This window comes from Chironomus tepperi, unplaced genomic scaffold, assembly GCF_022539635.2.
Source record: "Chironomus tepperi strain 1889 unplaced genomic scaffold, CSIRO-AGI_Ctep_v1 contig_479, whole genome shotgun sequence".
Taxonomy (NCBI): Eukaryota; Metazoa; Arthropoda; class Insecta; order Diptera; family Chironomidae; genus Chironomus; species Chironomus tepperi.
The window spans coordinates 1,538,019-1,565,860 of record NW_027226601.1 but is presented as its reverse complement, the minus strand read 5'-3'; the positions used below and the strand labels follow the sequence as shown (position 1 = coordinate 1,565,860).

The 27,842-nt window shown below is 33.3% G+C and overlaps 1 protein-coding gene across 2 annotated transcripts in view; it reads left to right on the top strand.

Annotated features, from left to right (window-relative positions):
- Nucleotides 1–27,842, top strand: part of LOC139099640 (Kv channel-interacting protein 4-like) — a 69,412-nt gene that overhangs the window by 14,339 nt on the left and 27,231 nt on the right. For both annotated transcript variants that reach the window (XM_070652160.1, XM_070652158.1), the window contains exon 2: nt 106–553. In XM_070652160.1, the coding sequence (XP_070508261.1) occupies nt 154–553 (400 nt within the window). In that variant the 5' untranslated portion in view covers nt 106–153. The remainder of the gene's footprint in view (nt 1–105; nt 554–27,842) is intronic.

The following is a 27,842-nucleotide window of genomic DNA, read 5'->3' as shown; positions in this document are numbered from 1 at the left end:
TAATTTGTTGTGGTTTTCTTAACATTTTTCTCTAATTATTCTCTTTCATTTCATGTCTTCTTTCATGCACACAATCCTGACATTCCTGCAAAATCATCACATTAGAAAAAGAGTAATAAATTTTTACTAAAGGAATTAAGAATCTAGACAAACATGGCTGAATCAACACAAGTAATGAGGAGGCATCATCATCATCACCAACAAGAGCCACAAGTTTCAGTCATTCCACATATTGAGGTTGTAAATGAAATTCAAATAGTCGTTAATAAGAAGGATAATCCGCAAATCTTAAGTGTCGCAACACCGAGTAATGATAATAAGGATATAAGGAGATGTGTCAGTAGTCGGAGTAGTAAAACAGATTTAACTGTAACAACGCCAACGACAGTGGCATTAGATGCAACAACAAAAACAGTAACAATTAAGAATGAGAAGAGGAGAGACAGCAAGGATAAAGAGAAAAGTGAATCTGGTTCCACATCTATTTGTGCATGTGGAAAGTTAATAAAGCGAGTGAAGGAATTGTTAGAGACGAAGGAAACAAAGGCAAAAAGTAAGTAATTAATTACTGTTATCCTTATTTTTGATTTGTATACGAGGTAAATCATTATAAAAAGAGGAAACGAAAGTTATAATAAGAATTGAATTTATTGCCTTTTTTTGGGAAATGAACAATAAATAGGAAAGTAATTTGAAAATTGCGTATTATTAAATTGGGTCATGATTTGTGATTAAGCCTGTAAGACGCGAAAAGAAGGAAAAAGAGTCCGATTTTAGGTATAATCTGTATTATAGGAGTATTCTAGGTTATACCCAAAAGCATATCCAATTGTTTTGTAGGGCTGTGGTGTCTGAACAGAGTGGAATTTGAGATATCGAGCCATATATAGACAAATCTGGATGTGCAAGAGTAAGGCCACATTGGCCGAGTGATTAGGCAACATATCGGATCGGTTTTTCATTCTTTTGTGAATTCGTGGGTTCGATTCCCACCAGACATCTATATTTCAGTGCTGAATTTTCGATATAACGGAGATTTGTAGAATGCTTACGACACGATAAGAGCAAATAAGCTTGCAAAAAGCTCATTAAGTCGTCTTAACTTATCTCTTACACTCTACTAGCTTCATGCTGAAAGGATACCAGCATGTGGAAAAAAGATAAGAGAAGATATGCTCTAAGGAAGACGACATCGAACTCAGACGAAATTAAACGTCCTTAGAACTTGGCAATCAATTAGACAAGTTTGTCCAAACTGAACTTGCTCTACGACACACCAATTTACCGTACATTGATTAGACAAGACTGTACTAAATAAACAAAAACCTGTCCAACGAGTAAAATTAAAAATAACATTCCCAAATCCACTACACCCCCACAAGCATCAATCTCCTTTACCTTTAATTAATTACTTAATTATGTTTATTTTTCGATTAAAGATATCCGATATCACACAGCACAATTAGTTATTCTAAAAACTTTTCTTGATAAACAGTAAAAGTGATTTACAGCACACGAAAATCTCCGCTAATTGCGTCGTTTGGTTACGTTATTTTATGAGACATGAAAAATTCCTCTCAGCGGGATATTTTCAATATTTGTTGTGATATAATTTGATAAACTGAGCAATGAATTCGCTGAGCCATTTAGTGAAATTGAAAATATTAAATTGTGTTTCTGTCATGGTGGATTATTTTGTCGTGATAAATATTGTGGATGCCCGAGCGGCACCAACCGTCCCTGTGGTAGCCAAATGGCATTCATGCGGCGCTGCCGGCTGCCGACTGCCTTGAGCCAAGGCAGAACGATATTCGCCATATGACTGCCTTTCTGCCTTGATGGCGCTCCCAGATGTCGATTTATCCGCTTGAGCGGCTGCCACACAACCGCCATTGCCGTTAGATTGCCTTGCCTTTTAATCGCCGTGGCGGTGACATAAAGGCGCTTATGCGGCGGTCATCAAGGTAATATAAAGGCAATGCCTTGAAATTGCCTTCTGCCTGCCTTTTTACTGCCTTCTGAAATCTGTAATAAAACTGTTATAATTAAACATAATTTAAATTTTATTTTTCAGTTAATTCTCTTTATTTCATCAAAAATATAAATTTAAAATTTTATTATTTTTGTCCTCATGAATTCTCCAGATTGATGTATGCATGTAATTGCTCTCGTCATCCAACTATTCGTACACTCCTTGAATATGATAATTAGCAGCATCGTGAAACAAACAAAGATGACTAGAATAATTTTTCACATGAATTCGACCTGAAATGATAATTAACATTAAGTTTAATATTTTTTATGCATAAAGTGAAAAAAACTAAATACATACCATCATAATTTGTCCATCCAATCTCTTTATTATTAAAATGTTGCATCTCATTCCGAAAACACGTGGAAAGGTTCTTTTGTTATTAACGGTGTTCACATGGCGATCATTGATTTTCCTAAATCAAAAGAAAAATCATTAAAAATTTGATTTTTACCTGTAAGTCCTTTCTCTAATGAGGTGATTGGTTTTTGTATAATATACTCTCGTCACAAATTGTCTTCAATCTCACTTTTCACTGTTTACTGAAAAATCACACATTTATTATCTTATTTTTTACATTATCACATAATTTTATTTAAGTTATTTTACTTACATCAATTTCCTGCTCTATTCCAAATTTTTTTGAGTCCTGTTAAGTCCAATTAGCGCTCCAGATTTATTATTTTACTAATTTTTTTCATCAACGATGTTGACACTTGAAAAATTAAAACTCAAATGAAGAACACACGAAAAAAAATTGTTGCACTTTTGTTATTTAAGGCGGTCATATGGCAGTCACAAGGCGGTCATATGGCCACCACGAGGTGACCTTGAGGCGATCGTGCAAGGCAAACGGATGGCAAGCAAAAGGCAATCACAAGGCAATTATATGTCAGCCACAAGGTGAACATATACGGCAGTGCCTTATGGCAGCCTTATACATGGCAAGGCAGCGTGAAGGCTGCCACATAGCTGTCATTGCCAAAAAATGCCGCTCGGGATGTTCTTTTTGTAGGAGATTTTTGGGCTGTGATGATTAAAAATGAAGATTTTCTGTAGAAAAATCGAATTTATGTTGAAATAAATTGGGTTTATATACCTAAAAATTGAATGCAGTGCCGTTTAAATAAATTCAAAGCTTATCAAAATACCATTAAAGGATCACTGACAGTTTCCTGGTCATATTGGAAGGAATTGATTAAGAATCATAGATTGAATGTAATTAAAGATTTAGAACTCGATGTCGATTTGGATATTGTGTAGAAAAATATAATCGATTCCATATAAAATTCGACTCAATATTAAGCTCATTTATAATGAGGTTTGTTTGAGTTTGGTTTAAGGCTATACCGAGCAGCACAATACGGCAAACCACATTTTTCACAGTAAAAATGGGTCGATCCAGCTTTAAGGCCAACTTTGCGTCTTACTTTTAGTAAGGATACGTAACGATACCCCAGCAATCACGTTGTGCTGTTCAGGTATGACTTTGAATAATCAAGAGCACGTTTAGCGCTGGAATTTAATTATAAAAGAGTGAATTAACATCAAAAGTTTAATTTACCCCGAGTTGATTAATCGATCCAAAATCCGACACCAGGCCGATGTGACTCTGACATATTGGCGGATTCAAATCGAATCTAGCATCAATTTAACACCTTAATTCCAGGCTAGTCCCGAATTGATCAATTAACAGCATTGTGCTATTCGAGTTGTATCAAGACAATTAATTTACCTTAACAGTGCTCAAGCTTTTAATGCTTCTAAAAACAGTAGAATCAATTCGATTCAAAATTCAACATTCAATCAAAATTCGTACAATTAACCTCAACAAACAAATTTTCAGCATATCAATACACAATTAATTCACTTAATTCTAAACCTTTCAGCTCGTAAGCACCCACATTGTTGTAATTTAATATGAAATCTCTTTAATAATTACCATGAAAATGTATTCAATCATATTACAAATTGATTTTCATTCATTCATGTTCTTTCCATGTAGGTACGGCATTTAAGAATCATAACTCAAAGTGAACGCACGCTTCTTTAATACGATTAATTCCTCAATACAGTTAATTCATTCATTCTTACATTTCTATGCATGAAAGACTAAATAACAATGTAAAACTAGTTGATTGTATTGGTGGAATTGAATTTATAACATAGAGGCACGAAATGAGCAGGAAGGAAAAAATCTCATGTTGTTTAAGCTTATGGATTAATAATGGATTTGCCTCATGAGACTTTTTATTTCAAACATCTTATTTATGAGTAACAAATGTGGTCCTATAACATGTTTTTGGCTTCTTTTAGTCTTATACATAGCATAATAGTAACATGAATGCTTTGTAATCTGCGTACATTAAGGCAACTCATTAAATTTTGGATCTTCTTATTCTAGTTCTATTGCTGTATCTTCTTCATATCCTTTTTGCTCATTCCTTACGAGACGATGTAGCAGCTTGACGCAAAAAAGATGACACATAAAAGGAAATCTTTTAACGCGACTACTGTTGAGATAAGGAACATTTTCCCTCAGACATGTTCACTATTTTTTTTTTTTTTTGTTCATCTTGCTCGATATTTTGGAAGGCTGAATCCACGTTTAATGATGTTTTATAAAAATGTTTCCTGTGCGCACCAAAAATTCATTAAAAAGATACTTTCTCTTTATTGCCATTAAAATTTTATTGCTATGCCTTTTAATATTGAAAAATCATTTTACTCAGTGATGAGTAACCTGTGTGATTCGGCACCCTAGACATTTTCTAACATTTTACGAAATGCCATAAACCATATAACGTGTACTGTTTCGATCGAATTATTTCATCAAGATGTACCCCGAAAATTAAAGGTTTCCCACCACTGGCTGTAACTTGAAATGAAAATCCTCAACATTTTACATGATGTTGGCTTAGTAATGTCACAAATTTTTTTGGTTTATTTCACTTGAGGATTTCAGATGAAAATTCATCTCATTATAAATGAATGTGTATGCATATGGCTCATAAGCCATGAGTAAGCAATTATAAGTGTTGAAAGGGAAAATAAGAAATTTAATTCAATTTATGCCTTTTGGAATTGAAACGTAATTAGTAACTTTGATGAAGGTTTTGATTATTTTGAGAGATACTTGGTTACTTACTTATCTGGTCGTACAGATCGATTGCGATTCATGCTCATCCTTAGATGTTGCCTAAACTGGCTCTTCCTATGGCTTCCGTCTGCCAATTACCAATTGTCAATTTTAGGGATAAGATTCTTAAAAGTTTTGGTAAAAACAGGAACAAAATGAGCCATTTTGTTAATCAAAATACTTAATACTGGTTGACTTATCAAGTTGACAAATCACAAAATCCGAGTTCAAATCTCAAATAAAATTAACAATAAAATTCTCCCTAAAATTAACCAAAGGCATTTTTTTGGAAAACTAGGAACTACTTCAAATTTTTACCATCTCGAACGAAGCAAATGAGAAAGGTTTTGACGGGAGCTTTTAAAGCCAAAGCTCTTTTATTGACACTATGTCTCCTTTTTTTGACACCCATATTGCTTAAAAGTTTCAAGCTACATTTGAGCGCAGTCATGGTGGAGCAATTAATCTGTATGGTCAGCGAAGTAGATGTGTATCGCTGAAAATCTTTAAAAGCTCCGGTACATAGCCTTATACATTTGTGCTGCTCCAGTACAATAAGTAGCTCTTGACCTCAACAATTCAAAATCATACCAAAAGCCACCACACATTTCCATGAAAAGTCAGCAAAAAAAAGTCTATTTTCATTAAGTCTCATTTTGCAGAATTCTCACTTCCCCTTCCACCACACCTTAAACTGTTACTTTATTCTGAAAATATTTATTCTAATTTTAGCTCACACTCAATATCGATTTGAGTTGAAATAACAATTGAGATAGGTCGTGCAATTTTCTCATTCGATTAGCAAGAAAAGAATTTCTTGTTGAAAACGAGACTTAATGATTATTAAGCAAATGAGTTTGTTGATTTGACTTTGATCGATCTTAATTGGCTGAATATTTTTTCGTATGAAAGTACAAGATATTAGGCAAATATTAATGAGTGCTAAATGAATATTCAAGTGTTATCGTTATTAATGAAAATCACGACCTTGTAAAAATAATTTAGCATCTATTATTGGACACTTTAAATTGCTAGACGTTGAGTGACCGAGAGAGAAATTGAAGTTTGGTTTGAAGGGAAAAAGAATTTTGGGGGGTTTAAAATTAGACGAAATTTTTAAGGATTTTCGAATCACTACTTTGCACACTTCAGCCATTTGTTAGACATAGTTCCTTACAGCACTATCATTTCCTGGTAAGGATATTCTTGAAATAAGCGATTAGCAATCTTCTTATTGAAATCTCATTCCAACCCGAGATGGGGAAGAAATGGGGGATGGTATGACACACTTGAGATTCTCACTAGCACTAGTGTGTCGTGGAACACAGGTTGCCTACTACTGATACACAGTACACAGGCGTATCCAACCGTATCCATTGTTGTGTAAAAACTTGCCTTTATAATGACACTTTAGGAACCTTAATCCAAACTTTGCATAGGTGGTGAGCAGCCTTTTATTTGTCGCCGCACATCTTTTAGGTAACCGAACACAAAGACCGAGGGGCTCGAAAGGAATCGCGCAGTGTACCGGAGCTCAGAGATTGATCAATATTGCTTTACATGCTTTCTTAATTCGCTAGTCACACATATTAGTTCTAATTCTTGACTGCAAATAAATGACAATCTAGCTCTATCGCTGACTACCGCTTGCCAATCATTAACAACAACTGCATCAAGTGTAATACTGCCGGATCTACATAAACACGTCCAAATAATTCATCAAATCACAAAATCCATTTTTAACAAAATATTCATCATTCATCAACACTCAATGCTCACATACATGCCAAAAAAGCAATCTTGTTTCCACTTCCAAGCACGTAAAAAATCAATTTGTCCAAAAAAAATTTAATTCGATTAATAAAAATGCATTTTTAAAGGATTTTAATGAATTGTGCAATAAACTTTCAACCAGCATGCCTGAGAATTGTAAAGCCATTATGTTTTTGAGGTAATTAGATTTCTCAACTCGAAATAGCAAACAAACCAGCTGGCTTAATTGTTTATAGTTTTGTGGGAGTGCAGAACTAAACTTTTGTGTATTTTAGAATATTAATTGCTTCAAATAAATTTTCAGACTTGACTAGGCAAAGCTAACCGAGATATAAATTAGATCTAATTTATTGGATATATATTAAATATTATTTTATTTATATTAAGCTATCGTATCCTTTACTTTTAAAGCAGTAAAAAATATTGATGGCCACTCGAGGCACAATCATTGGTAATGACAGCCAATGCCAACAAATATTTAATGTAAGAGAAATAAAACAATTATTAAACTGTCATACGAATGAATTTAATTCCATTTTATAATCAAAATGTATGCCTGATTGTTAATGACTACTGCCACAATGACAATTAAATTGAAAGCTTGTACAGGAATGGCGAATATTGTAGAAAAATCTGTGTGTATGTCACAACAAAAATGTATGTAGAAAAAATTCATGTTGGAATTAGAATGTCAAAAGTTATGGCTGTGATATATGAAGCAATTGAATGTGTTTTGGTGAATGCACGTGTGGTTGACGGTAGTTTGGATAGTTTTGTATAGATTTATGTCAATCAAAATGGTTGGATCTTGGCAAATTGCACTATAGGCAATGAAAAGTAACAAGCCAATTTTGTGTTCTATCTATAAACAGCCGTCGAGGTGTCTTCTGGGTAGCTGCTGTGTTTCCTAAAGTCGACCGTTATGGCGATGACGGTGACGTCCATAGGAATGCCTGAGCGGCTACAGCCATTTCTATTACGTGCTCACCACTTTTAAGAGACCAAAGCATGTCATAAAAATTTCACATAAAGTAGTATACGACCCCCATATCCCCTTCCCATAATAATCAAAATTATAATCGACACCACATAAGTATGTACATTCCATTTCAATCAAGCACATGTGCACATTGTCATAAAAATAAAATCAAAGTATGTGAATAAAATTTTAGTGGCATAAACTTCCATAAACTCCGCAAAAATGCACACAGCTTGCATGCATCATGACAGCATCAGAATAATTAAATAAAATAGTTTAAATTCCAAAAATCATTTATTCAACTTTGTTGTAAAATTTTCACCAACAGTTCCCTGCTGTGTGAGTCATTAAACGTATCACATTTTTCGACGTTGTTTCGTTTTATTGGCTTTTATGTAGTTGCTAGTGGGATGTTTTCAATTGATTCTCTCATGTCATTAGCGGTTTTTAGCTGCTCGACTAAAAATGTCATTCGTATTATTGGGGATATATTGCTGTGACTTTTAATGTTGATTGGATATAATCCTTTTAAAAAATTAAGCTGATGTGAAAAAGTGGTGAGCTTTATAATTTTGAGATGCTTAATGGAATTCTATGTGTCAAAATCGAGTATGAAAAGCACTTTTACCTCACCCTTATTGACATTTTAGCCTTATGGTACCTGAATTGCACAAATCAGCACAAAAATTCAGGTCCTAGTCGACTTGATGAGAGATTCAGTTTAGATCCGGGACCATGCCAGATTCATGCTAGTCTAGTTCCGGATCTGAATCGATCAACAGACTTGTGCTATTTGGGTTAAAATACCCGAGCGACTCAAATTAAAAAAGTTGTATTTTGGAGCTTTTGTGACTCCGATAAAGCTCTTCTATCAAAACCAAATGGAAGCTGCCTTCATTTGGCATCCATGCAGCTCGAAGACATTAGTGATTATATATTTTGCAGCCATATGGATGCCACAAACAGGTGGCTTCTAATTGATGTTAATGAAAGAGCGATAAAGCTACGTTTTGGAGCTTTTTCACTTGAATTGCTCGGGTCCTTTTGACCAATCGCTGAAAAATAATCATGAAATTCCAGAATTTCAGAAATTTCAAAGCAATTTGTTTTTAAAATTCCCTTACAAATACCAGACTACCTCCTCCTACACAATATGTAATTATCACTCCAAAAAGCTCATCCCCAACTTGAATAATTTGTACCAAAAATCTGTTTTTGTTTATTTGTAAATTAAATATATTTTTTTCATATTTAATATTTTACATGCAAAACATGCGAATGATTCTCGTGAGAGGAATTTTAATGAAAAAGCTTCTTTTTATTGAAAATTGCGACAATGAGTATCCATTGTACTGAAAATGTCGATATAAAAACAGAAAGTAAAGCTCCATTAATATCAAGGTTCCTTCTCATCCGTAAACATACACACACAAAAAAAAGGAAAACAATTTCAGAATTGAATATTATTTTTGTGTGTCCGCAAATTCCTCTTATAAATAAGTCAGGCAATATGGCACAAAACAATTGGTATGTGAATACAAAGTCAAATGTGACAAAGCATGTATCGGATAAAGCACTGAATGGAAATAATCAAAATGATGAAATTTAAGTTATGCAAATATGGCAAGTGGAAACATCCTTCCTACAACTACGGGTGTAAATAGGTCACAATGACTATAATAATATACAACACTTTGGCTCAACAATCAAGATTGCACTCGACAAATGCCTATTGTTTTCACAGCTTTCACAAATTAATTTACTTCCGCGTGAAAAATTTTTTGCTTCTCATCCTTTTATGAATCTGTGCACATGTTCTATGTGCATGCAATGGTGAAATATGAGATAAATTCTTCTCTTTTTTATTGTTTGCTTTCATGTCGTATGTTATGAATGGGAGGCAAAAAAAGAATGTTCGAGATATATGTTGAGAACTAAATAAAATACGGAATGTGAAGGCGTGCCAAAATATAAATGAAAACGGCACTTTTCTTTAACCACTTTTCGTATAATAATTATTAATCTCATTCTTCCTTCTTTTGTATTGCCTTATTTTATGTGAGAAACGAGCAATTTCCATATTCAATATTTGAGGTTTTTTTTGTACTCGAGGAAAATTTTTATTGTTGAACAATTTTATTCACTTTTGATTTCCAGTTATTGAATTAAATGAGTGAAATATTCTAGATCAGTTTGAAGCATTTGTCTAATTGAATTTTGCGTTGATCTGGCATTAAGGTGGCATGAGACTGGTTCTATGCAACATTACATTCTTTTTTGAAACAATGCTTCGTCCAAGGATTTGATTTGAGAGTAGCCTGATCTAAAAAATCTAAAATTACTTCATTTGCTGATCGTAAATATCAATTGTGATCGGTGAACTCCCTCAGTTGCCGCCTAAAACTAGCTCTATCCCCGGTTTCCGCTTGCCGATTTCTGATTCCATATGAATACTATCATGATCCACAGCTCCTTTACATGAGTTCTTTGGCCGTCCACGCGACCTTGCCAATCTAAGATTAAAAGATCCTAAATGTTCAAATAGAGCCATAATAATTGTCTGGATATAATTTTAATCCTGAAATAATTCTAACTGTTTTAAGTACTGTAAATCCATTTTATCTAGAATTTTTCTATTTCCAAGTCTGGCATAATTCTTCAAAAATTCTATCAATATACTCAAAATCAATAATACCTGATTTAAATCCAAATTCAACCCTCAATCACACCTCACAAACTTTAAACATAAAATTGAAATTTTCCTCAAGTGTAGTTAACGATTGACGATAAAAATATTTGTGTATATTTTTAGATTTTGCATGTTTCTCTTCACAAACAATATTATATTGTGGAAGTTCAAAGCTCAAACGATTTAAGCAATTTATTTTTAGTCTGCCTTGGTCTTTCAGCCAACCCTCTCTCATGCACTCTTCGTGTGTTTCGTGCTCTCAAATTTTTATTATTTTTATTTCTTCTTTATCGTCATTTCCACCTCGCAAAAAAAAAAGAACTGAAATTCGATAAAAGATTGTGTATTGATTTTATCGTATATTTTCGCCTCCTCCTTCATATTGCTTCCTTTATCATTATTATCATACTATGGAACGTTTTATTGTTCAAGCATACGTGTTAGTGGTGAAAAACATAAAGAAACATTATTTACAGCTCATAATTTCTGGTTCCAATTTTCATTTGGATGCGGTCTTATGATTATTGCTGTTGAACAATGAAACACTTTGCCGAACAGCTCAACGTGTGTGGTTGGTGGCTGGTATGTCATCCTAGGGTGTCCTAGGGTCAGTTACTCCAAAACTGTACATTACTGTACTTTCTTTATTGTATGGAAGGTACAGTACTGTAAATTGTCCAGATGGCACTGCGACGGCTGATTCCGTCCCATTTTTAGGTGATTCTCCGCATTGTGTTGCTCGGGTTGCTGTAAATGTCATTAAAATCGAATCTAAAAAGTCAGTTCCATTTGACAGACATCAGACAATGTTTTGTTGACACAACAAATTATACTTCATGGACAGAATTCGAGAGTCTAAAAAAAGAGCAATGCCATAAAAATAATAAAAATATTGTGGAACTAAAGTGCCATAACTGAATGCAGAGGAGATCAGTGTGTCTGTAAATATTTTAGTAGATTGCAATAAAAAATTTATGTGCTAAAATTATATGGATTTTTTTTTTGTTTGGTTCTGATGATGCTAACGCATTCTTGTCTTATGCATTGATTTATGAATTTTGTAGTAGGAATAAAAATATTCTTTTGATGGAAATTGAGGCTTTTTTTTTGGTGTTGTAGGAGTCGATAGTAATAAAAATGAATAATTTAAGGGGTTGAAGGGTGGATGTGAGGCTTGCTGTGAATTAAGGGTAGAATTTTCTTGAAAAGTTGCAATTTTACAGAGGTTTTTGAGAATTTGAAACTGCCTGAGTAGCACAAGTCGATTAATCGACTGAAATCCCACACTAGACAAGCCTGACTCTGGTATGGTGCAAAATTAAGAAGAATCCAGCATGAAGTCACAGTAACAACAGCTCTTGATGAAGTTTTTGATCGATTAACCGATTTGTACTATTCAAGATTATTATTCCAATGTTTTGTCATGCCTTTAGTTACTTGAGTCCATAGCCGACCTTTGGGAACGTCTGAATCCATACATCCTCTTAAACCTTCTACCAATTCAGTAAACAGCACCAAAATAACTAAAAGTTAATTAAATTTTCATCCTTCACTCAAATATCACATCCTTTTGGACTTTATGTACTATCCACATCCACAAAACACATCATTAGAGACCATAATGTGCATTTGCATTACATGTCCTGAAATTTAAATTTTACTCATTTATTCAGTCTGTTTAATAATATTTTGTGTTAGACATGATTTCAATTTAGAGTCATTAAATGTTTAAAGACTCCTAAAGTGCTATCGATTTCTGTTTATGATTACTTTGGTGTAAGGATGTGCAAGTTGATTTTGCAATTCAATGACTTTTTGAAGACATGAAATCAAATATGTGCATTGGAAAAGTTTATTGATAAGTGTTGGTTAATGTAAATGACTTCGAGTTTGTATTGAAATTTGATATTTTACACTCATTAATATTCAATACTGATTAAAATTTAATGACTTGAAAATTGATTATTAATTTAGATGAGTTTTTGGTTTTATCTTGTTGTGTTTGATGTCTGAGCAGAGTGGAATCTAAGATGTCTAGTCTTTTATATGCAAAACTGCCAGTGCAAGAATAAGGCTTGTTTCGCCGACTGTTTAAGCAACATACCGCATATCTGTATCACATTTTTGTGAGTACGTGTGTTTGATTCCCACTGATCTCTCAATCATTATATAGAGTGCTTTCGATATGACAATGATTCGCACAAAGCTCACGACATTACATTGTAGAACAATCCAAACAGCACGGCATGCTCACTGGAGACATCGCTGAGTCGATGTATTAGCAATAAAACGCAATGTTGCTCTGTAGTCTCGAAGACGGCTGAATTTGATCCATTTTTACGGCTAAAGTGTAATTCGTTGCATTATGTAGCTCGGGAAAGTGAGTGTTTGGAATTGAATTCAGTTTATTAGAATGTACGTGTCTCGGACTAAGCACAATTCAATCTATAGACTAAAAACTCTACTGTTGAAGACATGAGTAAGCAGAACTCTCTAAACATATTTGACTCGGTCAAGGATGTGTAAATCTTCTACAAATATCAATATGATTAAATTGAACAGCGACAACATTCAATAGCCAAGTCAACATATCCAGCATTCCCTTTAAATCACCACAAATATTCACGTCCTTAATTCCTTTAATTATTTAAAGTACCACAGCATTTTATCTAAAAATAATGTAACAACCAGACATAAAATTATTAGGTCATAACCGTCAACTTTACACCAAAAACCATAATATATCATTTAAGTGCTTTTACTAAGCAATAGCATGAAAAAAATCGTTAATTAATTGCCATATTCCATTATACATTATTGTTACTTGAAAACCAACCAAAAAAAAATTTCCCTTTATAATAGCTTTTTTTTACTATGAGTAGGGGCATTATGGTATGGATGACGAGAGTAAAGAGCCAGTAACAGCCAATTGAGATGATGAGATGGAATGAGAATACCATTAATGTAATGGAGATTTATTGAATCCTAAATGAGTTTTCAATTATATCTTAAATAAATGAATGAGACGAAAGAATGTGAGGAGATGAGAGGAGCATAATGGAAGAAGAAAAAGGCAAAAAGAAGGGAGAAGAAATGGAAATAAAATGAGCGGGAAAAAAGCTTTTATGATATGAATTTGATTGAATATGAAAGAGCATTTAAGAAGAACAATTTATCGCTAAATTAGTTTTCAATTTTATGGTATATGGCAAGTAATTCAATCATATCAACAAAACTTGAGTTGAATTAAAACAATTGCTGTATATACATTTGATTGACTACCCAATATTGCATGAACGCACGCAAATTTCTATTCGAATACATAGCGTAAAAAAGAATGTAACATAAATCTTGAAAATGTTTATATTTTTGACGTAATTTGTATTATATAGAAATAAAGTCAGTTGATATGGATGGGTTGGGGGAGCTTAGCATAATGCTATTTCAGAACTGTAGAGTTTATATACCACTTACTTCCTTATTGGGACCATGCTCCGACTAAGAATCTAGATTATTATTAGAACCTTTCTATATAACCCTATTGCTGGCCATTTCATAAACCTTGTACTCAAATTCTCTGTTCTGACATTTAATTGACATTTTTACATTACTATTCTACGCCATGCTGCTTTTTTGAATTTGTGCTCTCAAAAAAGTGCCTTTCTTCTTGTAAATTCCAACCAAGGGCGGTAAACAAGTTTGTGTTTCCATCCCACTTAGGACACTTTCTCTGAAGAGCTGCGCTAAAGCGTTTCGGAGGTAATGATTGTTCAACGAGTAATTGCGCGTCAGAGCAATGCTCTCAGTAGCCTTACAGTTTAAAATCGAATCAGATCTACTCCTTTGACAAAATAACTGCCTGTAGCTTACAAAGAAAAGCTGTAAGCCACGTTTCCAACCACATATGATTCGAAAAAGGATACGTTAAAAATTCTTCCATTCAAATTTCGAACACATGATCAGCATAGCCGGTGATATGGCAATAAATAGGTATCGAAATACTAAATCATTTAGCCACCGAGCCACTCCGACTCACTATGTTTATTGCAGCTGTGATTTATATTCTTTCCTTACTTACTTCGCTGGCCGTACATATCAAGTATGATCCATGGCCTCCCTCAGTCGGTTCCTAAAGCTGGCTCTATTGCTGGCTACCGCTTGCCAATTTCCAATATATTCTTCAATTTTTCAAAAATCGCACGATTGCCTTGAAAATTTATGCACAATCCTGACTGACAAGAGAATAGCTGTGTATATTCCAATATAGTCCGTCACTCCAGAGCCCTCAATAACCTAACTTCCACTAAAAAACGAAACAATTTACGACAATTCACATATTACATAGCATTTACATCATCATAAACTTACTAAGCATGTAATGTCTGTGTGTGCTTGATCTAATGTATGTCCGTAATAAATAATTCGGAAAATTGCTACTTTTTCCCCCCCGCAAATCCAAAACAAAAAGAACCATTTTATGATTTACATAAGAAAGGAAATTTTTGATGGAAATAAATTAATAATTCATCCAAAAAATGGTTAGGCATCAATATAACTTATTAACGTCGCACGTCATATTTCTCACAACGGTTTACTCTCCCTCATACCTAACAGAAATTTTTTCTTCTTTTTCTGTGGCTTAAAAAAATCTCTGCTGTATATTTTGGTAACTCTTGTGATATTTTTTTTATCGATTTTCATGTCGCTTTGTGTTGTGAAATATTTTTAGTCAATCTCATGGTGTTACTAAATATGGAAGAGCTGACAAAATCCTGTCACATTTTTGTCAAGCATCTGGTAAGACATGAATCTTTTTATATTTATTTCTTGCTTGTCAGGGGTGTATTTTGGGATGTTAAATGTAGGTTTGTAGGTATTTTATTGGTTGTATGTTTATTTGGTAATTGGCAAGCTGTAGATAACGATAGAACCAGCTTAAGGAACCGACTGAGGGAGGTCATGGATCACACTTGATCTGTACGGCCAGCGAAGTAGTTAAGTAATTAAGTATATTTATGTGATGTCTGAAAAGAGTGCGATCTGGGGTACCGATTCATATATAGGCAAATCTGCAAGTACGTCAGTAAGGGCCCGGAAATCGAATGTTTCAGACTGTTCAATTTTTTTACTCTTTTCAAAATACATGGGTTCGATTCCTATCAGAGACCGATCTCAAAATCTATTACATAGAGTGTTGTGTCGATATGACAAAGATCCACACAAAGCAAAGCACATTGCAGTATATTTTTAGAGACGATTTCCGCATCTAGATAACATCAGTCGTCCTTAGAACTAGACCAACAAGTAGACAATGAATAATATGTTCTCTCAAGGATATACTTGGTTTTTGAATAGAAATTCAGTGTCGCTCGATTATAAGTATCAAGTGCAATGCTGTAAATATCAACAGTTGCATTCAATTAGCATTTTGGCAAGCAGCTTTAATACTTTTGAATTTTTAAAAGTCAGACTCAAAATAAGAGCTTCAACAGGTCTCATTCCAACAAACTAAGGAAATTATATTCAATACTTTGAATCATTACCTACATTTGGATCAACTATCTTCAAATCTGTGCTATTTTAAGAATCAAATGCCCTAAAATCCTTCTAATCCACTACAACACTCCTGACTACATCCTTATTCAGTTCCTTACACACACATCGACGTGCATAATTTAAGGTTGAAAGCATTTATTTACTGGAAATTTTTTAGAATTTTTTTTCATGCCTTCTTTACTGTTTGGCATGCTACAATATTTCTTTTTTCAAAGATATAAATTTACATTCAACTTGAGTACGAAAGATTACCTGTACTTTTCTCAAAAAAAAAAAAAAAAAATTTTTCTTCTTCTTGAAGCTTTATATGCGTACGAATGAAATTGCTCGGATCAAAGAATAATCAGCGTAAAATTGAAATAAGAATGAGTAGGAAAAATCCACATGTCTCTCTTATTCCATTTTATTATGCCAATTTCGTGTAGTAAGCCACTTTATATTAGATAAATGTAAGGCAGTTAGCGTAAATAATTCAAATAAAAAACATTTGTTTTTACTATTCAGGCATGATTTTAGATGCCGTAGAAAATTTGACGATGACTTTATGATTCACAATGTGAAATTGCTTAACATGGTAATAAAAATTTTACTGAAAGTAATTAAGTGATTTGATATCTATATGACTTGAAAATTGGATCTAAATTTACTGCATGCAAATCAAATTTTACCTTGATATTTAAATGTAATTAAAATAAAAAAATTAGACAGCTATTAAATTATTCGTGATTAATTTTTGAATTATATAAAGGAAGATTATGAGCAAGTATAAGAGTAATCGATGATAATTGCAAATATAGGCGCATTCAATTCATTATTAGGTAAATGTCAAGAATAAGAAATGATTTAAGAAGTGGAACTAACCACAACATCTTTCGTCAACAACCATATCACGATGAGAACACCAGTTCTCGTCCGATCACCGAAGTTAAGCAATATCGAGACTTAAATGGGTGTCCGCTTGGGAACGCTACGTGCTGTCGACTTTTTTGCACTTTTTTAAATAATTTCCAATTTTAAAGCAACTTTTGAATTTAAATCCATTCCCGCATCACTATTGTAATGAAAATTAACACCTACATATCCCCACATCTTCACAATTATAATCACCCAATTATTTTCCCAAATTAAATTATGTGAAAATAATGGGATTACTTAATTCACATTGAAAATGTTTAATTAATTAAAGTTTGCAATAATAAATTAAGCATATGTGGGATGTATAACCACTGGACGATTGTTGGTTGAACAAATGATGGTATACCGTAAATTTATGACTCATATAAAGCACAATGGACATGAAACTTAAATTGTGAAAGTGTTAAAGAATATAAAATTTGTCAGTATGTTGAAAAAGCTCCGGTCAACCATAAAACATGCTTAGTCAATCCGAAGGTACCAAAACCTTTTGTTTTTATTTTGATAGAAGGCATTTAATTGCGTGCCTTTGCGTATACAAATTATGGAAATTTCTTCAAGGCAAAATCATTTTCAATTCATTTGCCACGCGTCTACATCGTCTATAGAAATTCTCTTTCCTGCCTTCTTTTTTGCTATTTAAATTAAATTAAATTTCATTATTCGCATTTTCATGGAACTTTTCCTTTATATCTTTTTATCTATGCCGCAGATTGCGTTTATGTGAAACAAGATGGGATATAAATAATGAAAAGGAAAGTTCCATTCATTAAAATTCCACTGCTAAAATATTAAAATGTAATTATATCGTTTTATTTTATTGCATATAATGCCTGAATATGAGCACAAAATAAAGAAAATGAAGGCATAAAAGCTTCCAAATAAACTTAAGCTTTTCATATAATAAAGTTTCCTTTTTTTGTCATTCACTCATAATAATTATGTATGTCGTAAAAATATAGACCTTTATGTGCACTAACAATTAAAGACATGATGAATGTTTTTCTTTGGCATCTCATTGTGGCAACTTCCTTCGAGTCATTTTATGGGAATTTTTACACGAACAGCATTTTCTCTTTTTTTTTCTTTTCCTTCGTGGTTGTGGCTTTAACATTTGAGTTGAGTATACACTGTGCTGCATAATTTGCCACTTAAGATGCTTGAAATATGTGTCAAGTGTTGGGAAGATATTTAAGCAGCTGCAGTGAAAATTGAGTTATTTTTTACATGATGTGGCTATGAAATTATTACCAAATTGGTAATCTAGTAATTTGTTCAAATCTACTAGCTAATATGTAGTCTGGTAAATACCCGAAATCTCTACTTACTTCTGCTAACTTCTTACCTTGATATTTGATCTATGGCCAATTAAAATGCAATAAAATTAGACAGCTATTAAATTATTCGTGATTAATTTTTGAATTATATAAAGGAAGATTATGAGCAAGTATAAGAGTAATCGATGATAATTGCAAATATAGGCGCATTCAATTAATGCTAAATTAATGAAGTGAAGAACAAACCACAACATCCTTCGTCAACGATTCTATTATCACGTTGAAAACACTGTTCTCGTCCGATCACCGCAGTTAAGCAATGTCGAGCGTAGTAAGTACTTAGATCTATGACCACTTTGGAACGCTACGTGCTGTCGACTTTTTTGCACTTTTTTAAATAATTTCCAATTTTAAAGCAACTTTTTGAATTTTCCAAATCCATTCCCGCATCACTATTGTAATAAAAATTAACACCTACACATCCCCACATCCTCACAATTATAATCACCCAATTATTTTCCCAAATTAAATTATGTGAAAATAATGGGATTACTTAATCAGACACATTAAAAAATGTTTAATTAATTAAAGTTTGCAATAATAAATTAAGCATATGTGGGATGTATAACCACTGGACGATTGTTGGTTGAACAAATGATGGTATACCGTAAATTTATGACTCATATAAAGCACAATGGACATGAAACTTAAATTGTGAAAGTGTTAAAGAATATAAAATTTGTCAGTATGGTAAAAAAGCTCCGGTCAACCATAAAACATGCTTAGTCAATTCCGAAGGTACCAAAACCTTTTGTTTTTATTTTGATAGAAGGCATTTAATTGCGTGCCTTTGCGTATACAAATTATGGAAATTTCTTCAAGGCAAAATCATTTTCAATTCATTTGCCACGCGTCTACATCGTCTATAGAAATTCTCTTTCCTGCCTTCTTTTTTGCTATTTAAATTAAATTAAATTTCATTATTCGCATTTTCATGGAACTTTTCCTTTATATCTTTTTATCTATGCCGCAGATTGCGTTTATGTGAAACAAGATGGGATATAAATAATGAAAAGGAAAGTTCCATTCATTAAAATTCCACTGCTAAAATATTAAAATGTAATTATATCGTTTTATTTTATTGCATATAATGCCTGAATATGAGCACAAAATAAAGAAAATGAAGGCATAAAAGCTTCCAAATAAACTTAAGCTTTTCATATAATAAAGTTCCTTTTTTTGTCATTTACTCATAATAATTATGTATGTCGTAAAAATGTAGACCTTTATGTGCACTAACAATTAAAGACATGATGAATGTTTTTCTTTGGCATCTCATTGTGGCAACTTCCTTCGAGTCATTTTATGGGAATTTTTACACGAACAGCATTTTCTCTTTTTTTTTCTTTTCCTTCGTGGTTGTGGCTTTAACATTTGAGTTGAGTATACACTGTGCTGCATAATTTGCCACTTAAGATGCTTGAAATATGTGTCAAGTGTTGGGAAGATATTTAAGCAGCTGCAGTGAAAATTGAGTTATTTTTTACATGATGTGGCTATGAAATTATTACCAAATTGGTAATCTAGTAATTTGTTCAAATCTACTAGCTAATATGTAGTCTGGTAAAATACCCGAACATCTCTACTTACTTCTTCTGCTAACTTCTTAGTCCTTAGTAATAAATTGTGATCTATGGCCACTTTCAAATGCTGCCCTACCATTAGCACTGCTTGCCAATTTCCAATACCAAATGCAAAAATGTCTCTGACAACTGCTTCATTCCATGAATCTCCACAAAGGTTCCAAATAGGCATACTAGCAAGGGTAAACCCAGGATGAAATAGGTGGGGTTTGGGGTCAACCCCCTTTTTATAGACAAAATTCTTTAATTTACACCTGCAAATCAAATTACTGCTAAATTAATGATTAGTCGAGAACAGCTTATAGCCAATGAGAAATGGAACAATAATGAGATCGAATATTAACAATACAGCTTATTCTATTAAATCATGGAAGAGTTAAAAGTCTGTCTTTGCGGTCAACCGAACTCAAGGTTCGATGTTATATGCTGCTGCTTTCGTTTGTTCGGAGACATAAACCACTGATTTAATAATTATTCAGCTGTGCTTTCAGCTTTGGTCAATTGCAGCAGCCATGATATCGAAATAATTTATTGAATATTGAAAGGATTTTTTTGAAGAATTTTCCATTAAGGGAAATTTCCATTCCAGCCTAGACAAAATCAATTTTATCAGTCCTTAAATTTCAGAAATATCTTCTTTATTAAATTCAATTACAGCTTAGAGCTTGCCATATATGTCATTCAAAATTAAAGGTCAGTCAAGCAATTTGCACAAGCCTAAATAACTCTAAAGTCAACGTCTATATTAAATTTATCACCGTCCACAGTTTCCATACTCAATGATTCACAATTAACAACGCTGCTAATAACATATTCTTAAAGCTCTTTCTCGTTACCACACGATACAACGTCCACTTATTTATGCACAAAAGTTTCCTAAAGCACTAAAATAACAACAGCTTCAAATGACTGTGTGACCTTTGAACTTACCAAAAAACCCTCCCGAAAATAAATTTATGCTTCGAATCTTTCACGAATATTAAAAAGGATGTCGAGTGGGTAAAAAAGGAAGTATGAGAAAATACAATGACTTTGAACTTCATCGCCATTAATTTACATTCGCCACGTGCACAAGTCAACACACTAAAAAACTGTTTCTTGTTAACTAAAAATTATTTGTGCTAAGTCATTGCAGATTGATTAAGCGATAAATATAATAAAATTACTAGTAATAAATTTTGAATGAGAATAAAAATTTATTAAAATTTGTCAAATTAACGGTTTGTTGGTTTATGAATAATTTGGATATTAATTGCTCCCTACATGAGTTTGTGATTTTTTTTTTTTGGTTAAAATGTTGGCATAAAGTATGAAGTTATTACAAATAATATTGGGGGTCGTTCATTTATTCCGTAATACCAACAATCGACTTTTTGTACATTACCCAATCTTAGAGATCCAAGTCGACCTTAGTCGGATATAGTCGACTTTAGCCGACTAAAAATGAATCGGTTCCGACTTCTGCCCCAATCTGTACCATTAACTCATTGTTTGACACCTCAAATCAAACCATCCCCCTCCCCCTTAAGCTCTAAAAGCATTACGTAATAAGTGAACGACCCCAAACTAGCTAGATGACGTAAATTACTATTATGTCGCACTATGCGTACTATGCAAATTCAATCTGAAGTGGATTTACACGTAATTTCACTTTATTTTATTAATAAAATGTTCACAAGTATCACATGATGTATAAGCATACAGCAAAATAGAATTATTTATCTATAATAAAATTTGAGAGCTTTGACATGCTTTTATAAAATAAATAGATTCTGTAGATAAATGCCACAGTTCTCTGGCAAAAGTTTCTCTCAGTTTTAACTCATTGTCTTGCTTCTGTCATACTTTGAAAGTTTCACATTTTCGTTTAAAGCTTTTAAATGGAACACTCTTGTATTCCATAAAGTTTTTTTTTATTCTTTTGTCATATTTTTAGGGGATTCAAAGGATTCTTATTCTCGGTGTTTTAAGGATAATTATTTGTGGATCTAGGGAAATATAAGTACAGATATGTGAGGTATCTAGCCGATTTCGCTTTGCTGCACTTCAAGTTTCTGACAACTTTCTCTAGTCCAACGAAATACAGAACTTTGAGAACATGAAGTATAACAAAGGAGCTTCTTCCAAAATCTGGGCAACGACCGATTATTGAGGCCGGGACCAAAACCGGAGACCGAAGAAATCTTGATCTCTGTCTCGTGACCCATCAATAACCTAGGTCCCGCCAATGCTATGACAAGTAACACTGCCTATGTCCTAAATTTCACTTAAATCAGTTATTGCTTGATTACACTCACACGCTAGATATCAACTATAATTTTCAACAAATAATAAATATTTATGAAATTTAATTAATTTAAAACAACAAGTAAGCATTCACGTGGCATCATAAAAATAAACACAGCCTACAGGCACATGCTGCACGTTATTTTAAATATAATTTATTGATTTAAATGAAAGTCATTAAAATCACCTGTTACTGTTTATTGCTTTTCAACCCTTTTGGGCTTTAAATGAAATACTGACGCTCAACAGCTTCTCAGAAATAGATCCAAATTGCTTATTATTTTTTTATGTTCACATAAATATTGATTGTGGTTTATATCGAGTCATTGGTTTTTATTATCAATTTTTTATTCATAATAATCCTAAATGTTAGTTCTTGGAAATGATGGATAAGCTTAAGGATGGAAAAAAGTGTATAATGTAGTTTAATTTTGAGCATGCTGTAGGATTTGTGAATATTTAAAAATTGGCATAATAATTCAATATGAATGCATCATGGCACGTTTCATAAGCTGAATCATAGTGTTGGCATGGTATCAGCTTAATGTCCAAGTATGCTTAACAATGGCCTAGGGTACAGTTAGTCCAAAATAGCACAAAACGGGTAATCGACTGAAAATTCGGGTCCAGATGCCAGAGTCACACTGGCCTCGTGTCTAATTTTTGATCCATTAACCAGCTTGTTCTATTCGAGGTAGTTTAAATTCAAAAATATGCTCAATTATTTCTAAGGCAAGAGAAGAAGTCTGAGAAAAGTCGACTGTAACTCTGTATTTGCTGTGTACGACTGTCATGCTCCTCTGCAACATGATTACAATAAGAATTCTCAATACTGAAATCAAGACTACGCAGTCTATACCATGTAGTCTCGATCTTATTCTCTGTATCGGACTTGGTCTCAGTATCGATGTCGGTATCGCTCTCGAACTCACTCTTGAAAACCGAGACTCCAAAGAAACCCTAAAAAGCAATAGCCTCAAAGCATCACACAAAATAAATCCCCACTTTACTTATATTGAGTGTGAAATTCTTATGTATATTCATAACACTCTAAGAAGCCATTTACTACATCCATTTAATAAAATTCCAAAAAGAAAAAAAGCATTCCGACAAGAGCCTCTACACATTCATAACTGCTTAAAGAGCTGACGAACTTTAAATATTCCAATAAATTTTATCTTATATTCGATATTTAAAAAACTTTGTTTTTCCTCACAAAAAATTTCCACATTTTTCAGATTTATCAAGCTTGTGCCATGCAAATAGTGAAGGCATCGACAAAATGATAACTTGTATAATTAAAAACAAAGAAAAGAGAGAAAATTTATGGAAAGAGAGAAAAAGAAGCGAAAAGTTTTTAAACAATTGCTGTGGTAGAAAAGAAGATAATAAAGGATGGGAAGGGAGGGAGGATAATGGATATAAATATTGTTAATGTTACTAAATATTATCATATTCAAACTCATTAAAATCATCTTCTCCATTGCTAACTTTTTTTTCGGTAAGGATATGATATAATTTTTTATAAAGAAATAAATGAAAATGAGGATAATGCAAATAATCAGACCCAAAATTTTAAACGAGTTTTTGATGCTAAGGTAGTCTTGATAATGATTTCATGTTGTCTTTTTTATGGAATTCTTATAATCCTGATTATAATGTAATATGAAAGGTCCACAAAAAATTGTTTGAATCTGGACAGGAATGTTGTCATTGGGAAATTTAGAGGTTATTTAGAGCGCCGAAAATACAGGCTCAGTTCAGCGTGATTCTGGATCCAGATTATCTTAGATGAAAGCCAGTCTCAAATCAGAGTGGGTCCTGATTTTAGACCATTTATATGCCATGTGTCTTCTGCAACTCATTTAGAGGACTTAGATTAGAACAAATCTAAGTCAAATCAGTTACTTCTAGGGTTCGTCCAAAATTCCGAATATTGCAGGTCTGCGCATCTAAAATGCAAAGAATATTGGCTTAGGGTTCATGGCTGATCCCTAATTATTTCTGATTTACTTGTCAAGAGGTAAAATCTGCACAGACTGCGATGGGTTGAAATGTTATTACAAGACCTGTTTAAACTCCATTAATTAAGGTCTTCAAAGCTGACTTTCTGGACGATAAAAGAGCTCGTGGAGGACCAAAGAACTCTTGTAAGGAAACTGTCGATAGATTTGCGCTTGGTATCGGAAATTGGCAAGTGGAAGCCAGCGATAGAGTCAGCTTCAGGCGACTCATGTGGGAGGTCATGGATCACAACTGAATGGTACGACCAGCGAAGTAAGTAAGTAAGGGGTAAAATCTCATAGTTGAAGTTTATCGTCATATCTCTACTCAAGAAGCACACAACATAGAAATGTGCTGGTTTGACGTGTGTTTGACATGATGCCAAATTTCATTGAATTTGGTTCTGATAAGAATTTCACCATTCTGTCGTCTGATACTATGAAGCAAGTTTATGTAGAACTTCGTCATTTCTATGCAGCATAAAATACTGATTGAAATTACTATAACTCTCAATTAAATTCAAAATAAATTTTAAAATCATCATAATTTCCTTATGTACACATTACTATTCAAATATGTTCTATATACATACATCCTGAATGGATCAAAAAATGCGCTCACATCGGATATTATCCACATAGATTTCATTAAAATTTTCATATCCATATATTTACTGTACACACATTAAAAGTTAAAATATTTATGCTGAATATTTCTTTGCTCTTTTTTATAATAAATTTAAATTTTTTTCATTGAATGAAATTTGTAAAAAAAAAATATTCGTGTGCATCCTGGAATGAATTAGGGTTTCTGAAAGCGGTTTTCCGAAAACCGCAAAACCGCACTTTTTGACCCCAAAATGCGGTTTTTAAAAAACCGCGGTTTTGAAAGAAAAAACCGCAGTTTTAGAACTTTGTATGAAAAAAATTCATTTAAATCCACAAAATTGAAATTTGAGAAGATAATTTTTCAAAAATAAATTTAAATTTTCGATTAACTTGAAAAACAGGACTAAAATCTTACAAACTGATAAGAACAACTTTATTTTCAAAAGTTTTTTAACAAATAATTTTTTAGACTATTTTATCAATCAATTTGAAATTGAATCTAAATTATTATGCATAAAACTCCAAATTTAAATTTTTTCAAAAATTTCATACATTTGTATGAAAATTTAAAACCGCAAAAAACCGCAAAACCGCGGTTTTTGAAATTTTGGAAAACCGCAAAACTGCGGTTTTGAAAAAACGCGGTTTTTCAGAAACCCTAGAATGAATGCAAGGAACTAACTCCGTTAATAATGAACTATATATTAAAATTTTCATAAACTTCCCTCAGATCACTTTTAAAATGCAGCAATATTTCGTTTAGATTCGCGAATATAAAGTAGCATAAAGCTAGTAAGTCGTGTAAGCTTATAAGGATGATTTAAACTGAAAGCACGTGCACGTGCCTGCATTGGAATGAAAATTTATTTGCAATGTGAATTTTCGCGTTCCTTTTTTTTACATACAATACAATTTATATTCGTTCCTTCATATATTTTATATCGTGAATAAAGTTATTTTCAAAATAAAGTACAAAGAAGCTAAGGATGGAAAAGGAGATGATAAATGTTAATGCAAAAGTTTTATGCAAGAAGAAACTAAAATAAACGTAAAAAATGAATGAGAATAAACATTAAAATTCCATTTTCTTTTCTGTCAATTTCATGATCTTTTGTGTATTTTGCTATCATATGTCATGGCAGGAGTTTGCAGGGGTTTGCATTTGTATTCTTCAACATTAAAATTTGAAAATTAATATGAAATTCTGGATCTGAAATAAAAATATTGACTGAATGAAGCTCCTTGTTCCTTACTACTTGCTCCTTGCTTCTTGCTCCTTGCTCCTTGTGCTCATTGTGCTTCTTGCTCCATTCTTCGTGCTCCTTGTTCCTTGTTTCTTGCTCCTTGTTCCTTGTTCCTTGTTCCTTGTTCTTGCTTCTTGCTTCTTGCTTCTTGCTTCTTGCTACTTGCTCCTTGCTTCTTGCTCCTTGCCAGAGTTGTCACCTATCGATTTGCTATAAAAGGCAAAAATCTATCACAGGCATTGCCTATGGAAAGGCAAACAAATTTGCCTACTTGTAGGCTTACCTAGCCAAAGGCAAAATCTAGACAAAGGCACTGTCTAGCGCTCCTTGTAGCACGGCCTATAATAGGCATGGCTATGCCTTGCTAGATTTGAGTAGGTGCTTTTTCTCATGGCTACCTTGTTTCTAGGCATAGCTTATTATAGGCCGTGCCTAGGCAAAGGCAAAAACTATTGCCTTTGGCTAGACAGTGCCTTTGTCTAAATTTTGCCTTTGGCTAGGTAAGCCTACAAGTAGGCAAATTTGTTTGCCTTTCCATAGGTAATGCCTAGAGAAAGTCAAAAGCTACCATGATACAGCTAGGCACCTACCCACAGGCACCTATCTAACAACTCTGCTCCTTGCTTCTTGCTCCTTACTACTTCCTTCTTGCGACTTGCTTCTTGCTTCTTGATCTTTACTCCTTGTTCTTGCTCTTTGTTCCTTGCTCCTTGCTCCTTGCTCCTTGCTCCTTGCTCCTTGCTCCATGCTTCTTGCTCCTTGCTCCTTGTGCTCCTTGTGCTCCTTGTGCTCCTTGTGATCCTTGTGATCCTTGTACTCCTTGCTACTTGCTACTTTCTCCATGCTCCGTGCTACGTGCTCCTTGTTCCTTGCTCCTTGTTCTTGCTTCTTGCTCCTTGTTCCTTGCTTCTTGTTTCTTACTCCATACTCCTTACTACTTTTATCTTGCTCCTTGTGCTCCTCGCTCCTTGCTCCTTGCTTCTTTCTCCTTGTTCTTGCTTCTTGCTCCTAGCTCGTTGATCATTGCTCCTTGCTACATACTTCATGCTCCATGCTCCTTGTTTCTTGCTTCATCCTTCTTGCTCCTTGCTGCTTCTAGTTCTTTGCTCCTTACTCTATACTGCTTCCTCTTTGCTCCATGCTCCATGCTCCACTTAGTCATGGCTCAAGGTCAAAACCCACTTTTTGGAAGAAATTCTTCCATACAAATTTGTTAACCTCTCCCATACATAAAGGAAACCCTTCCTTCTTCTCCCTTAATTCCCACCTTTAACATCAAAATTATCCAAATGAACCAGAATCCTTGGGGAGTTCACATGAACTTTAAACTTCATGTACCTTGAAATGTGCTCCTTGTGTCGCCCGGGATGCAATATTTCAACTTATTGTATTTCAATGAATTTATCATCAAATAACAATAAATGCCTGAAGGAATTAAATTTCATTCCCAACTTGCTCAATAAAAATAATTGTTTTTCATATACACTAATTGAATATGAACGTTGAAATATCACTTGCGGTGTCCGGAAATTGTATGCAATTGTGAGAATTAATGCAGCTGAAAATGCATAAAAAAATATTTTTAAAGTTCAGCATAAAGCATCATCTAGTCTTGACATATTTCATTCAAAAAAGTTTTTTTCATTTCTGACACCTTAAGGCAAGCTTCTTTAATTTTTAACCTTGTTATTTTGCAT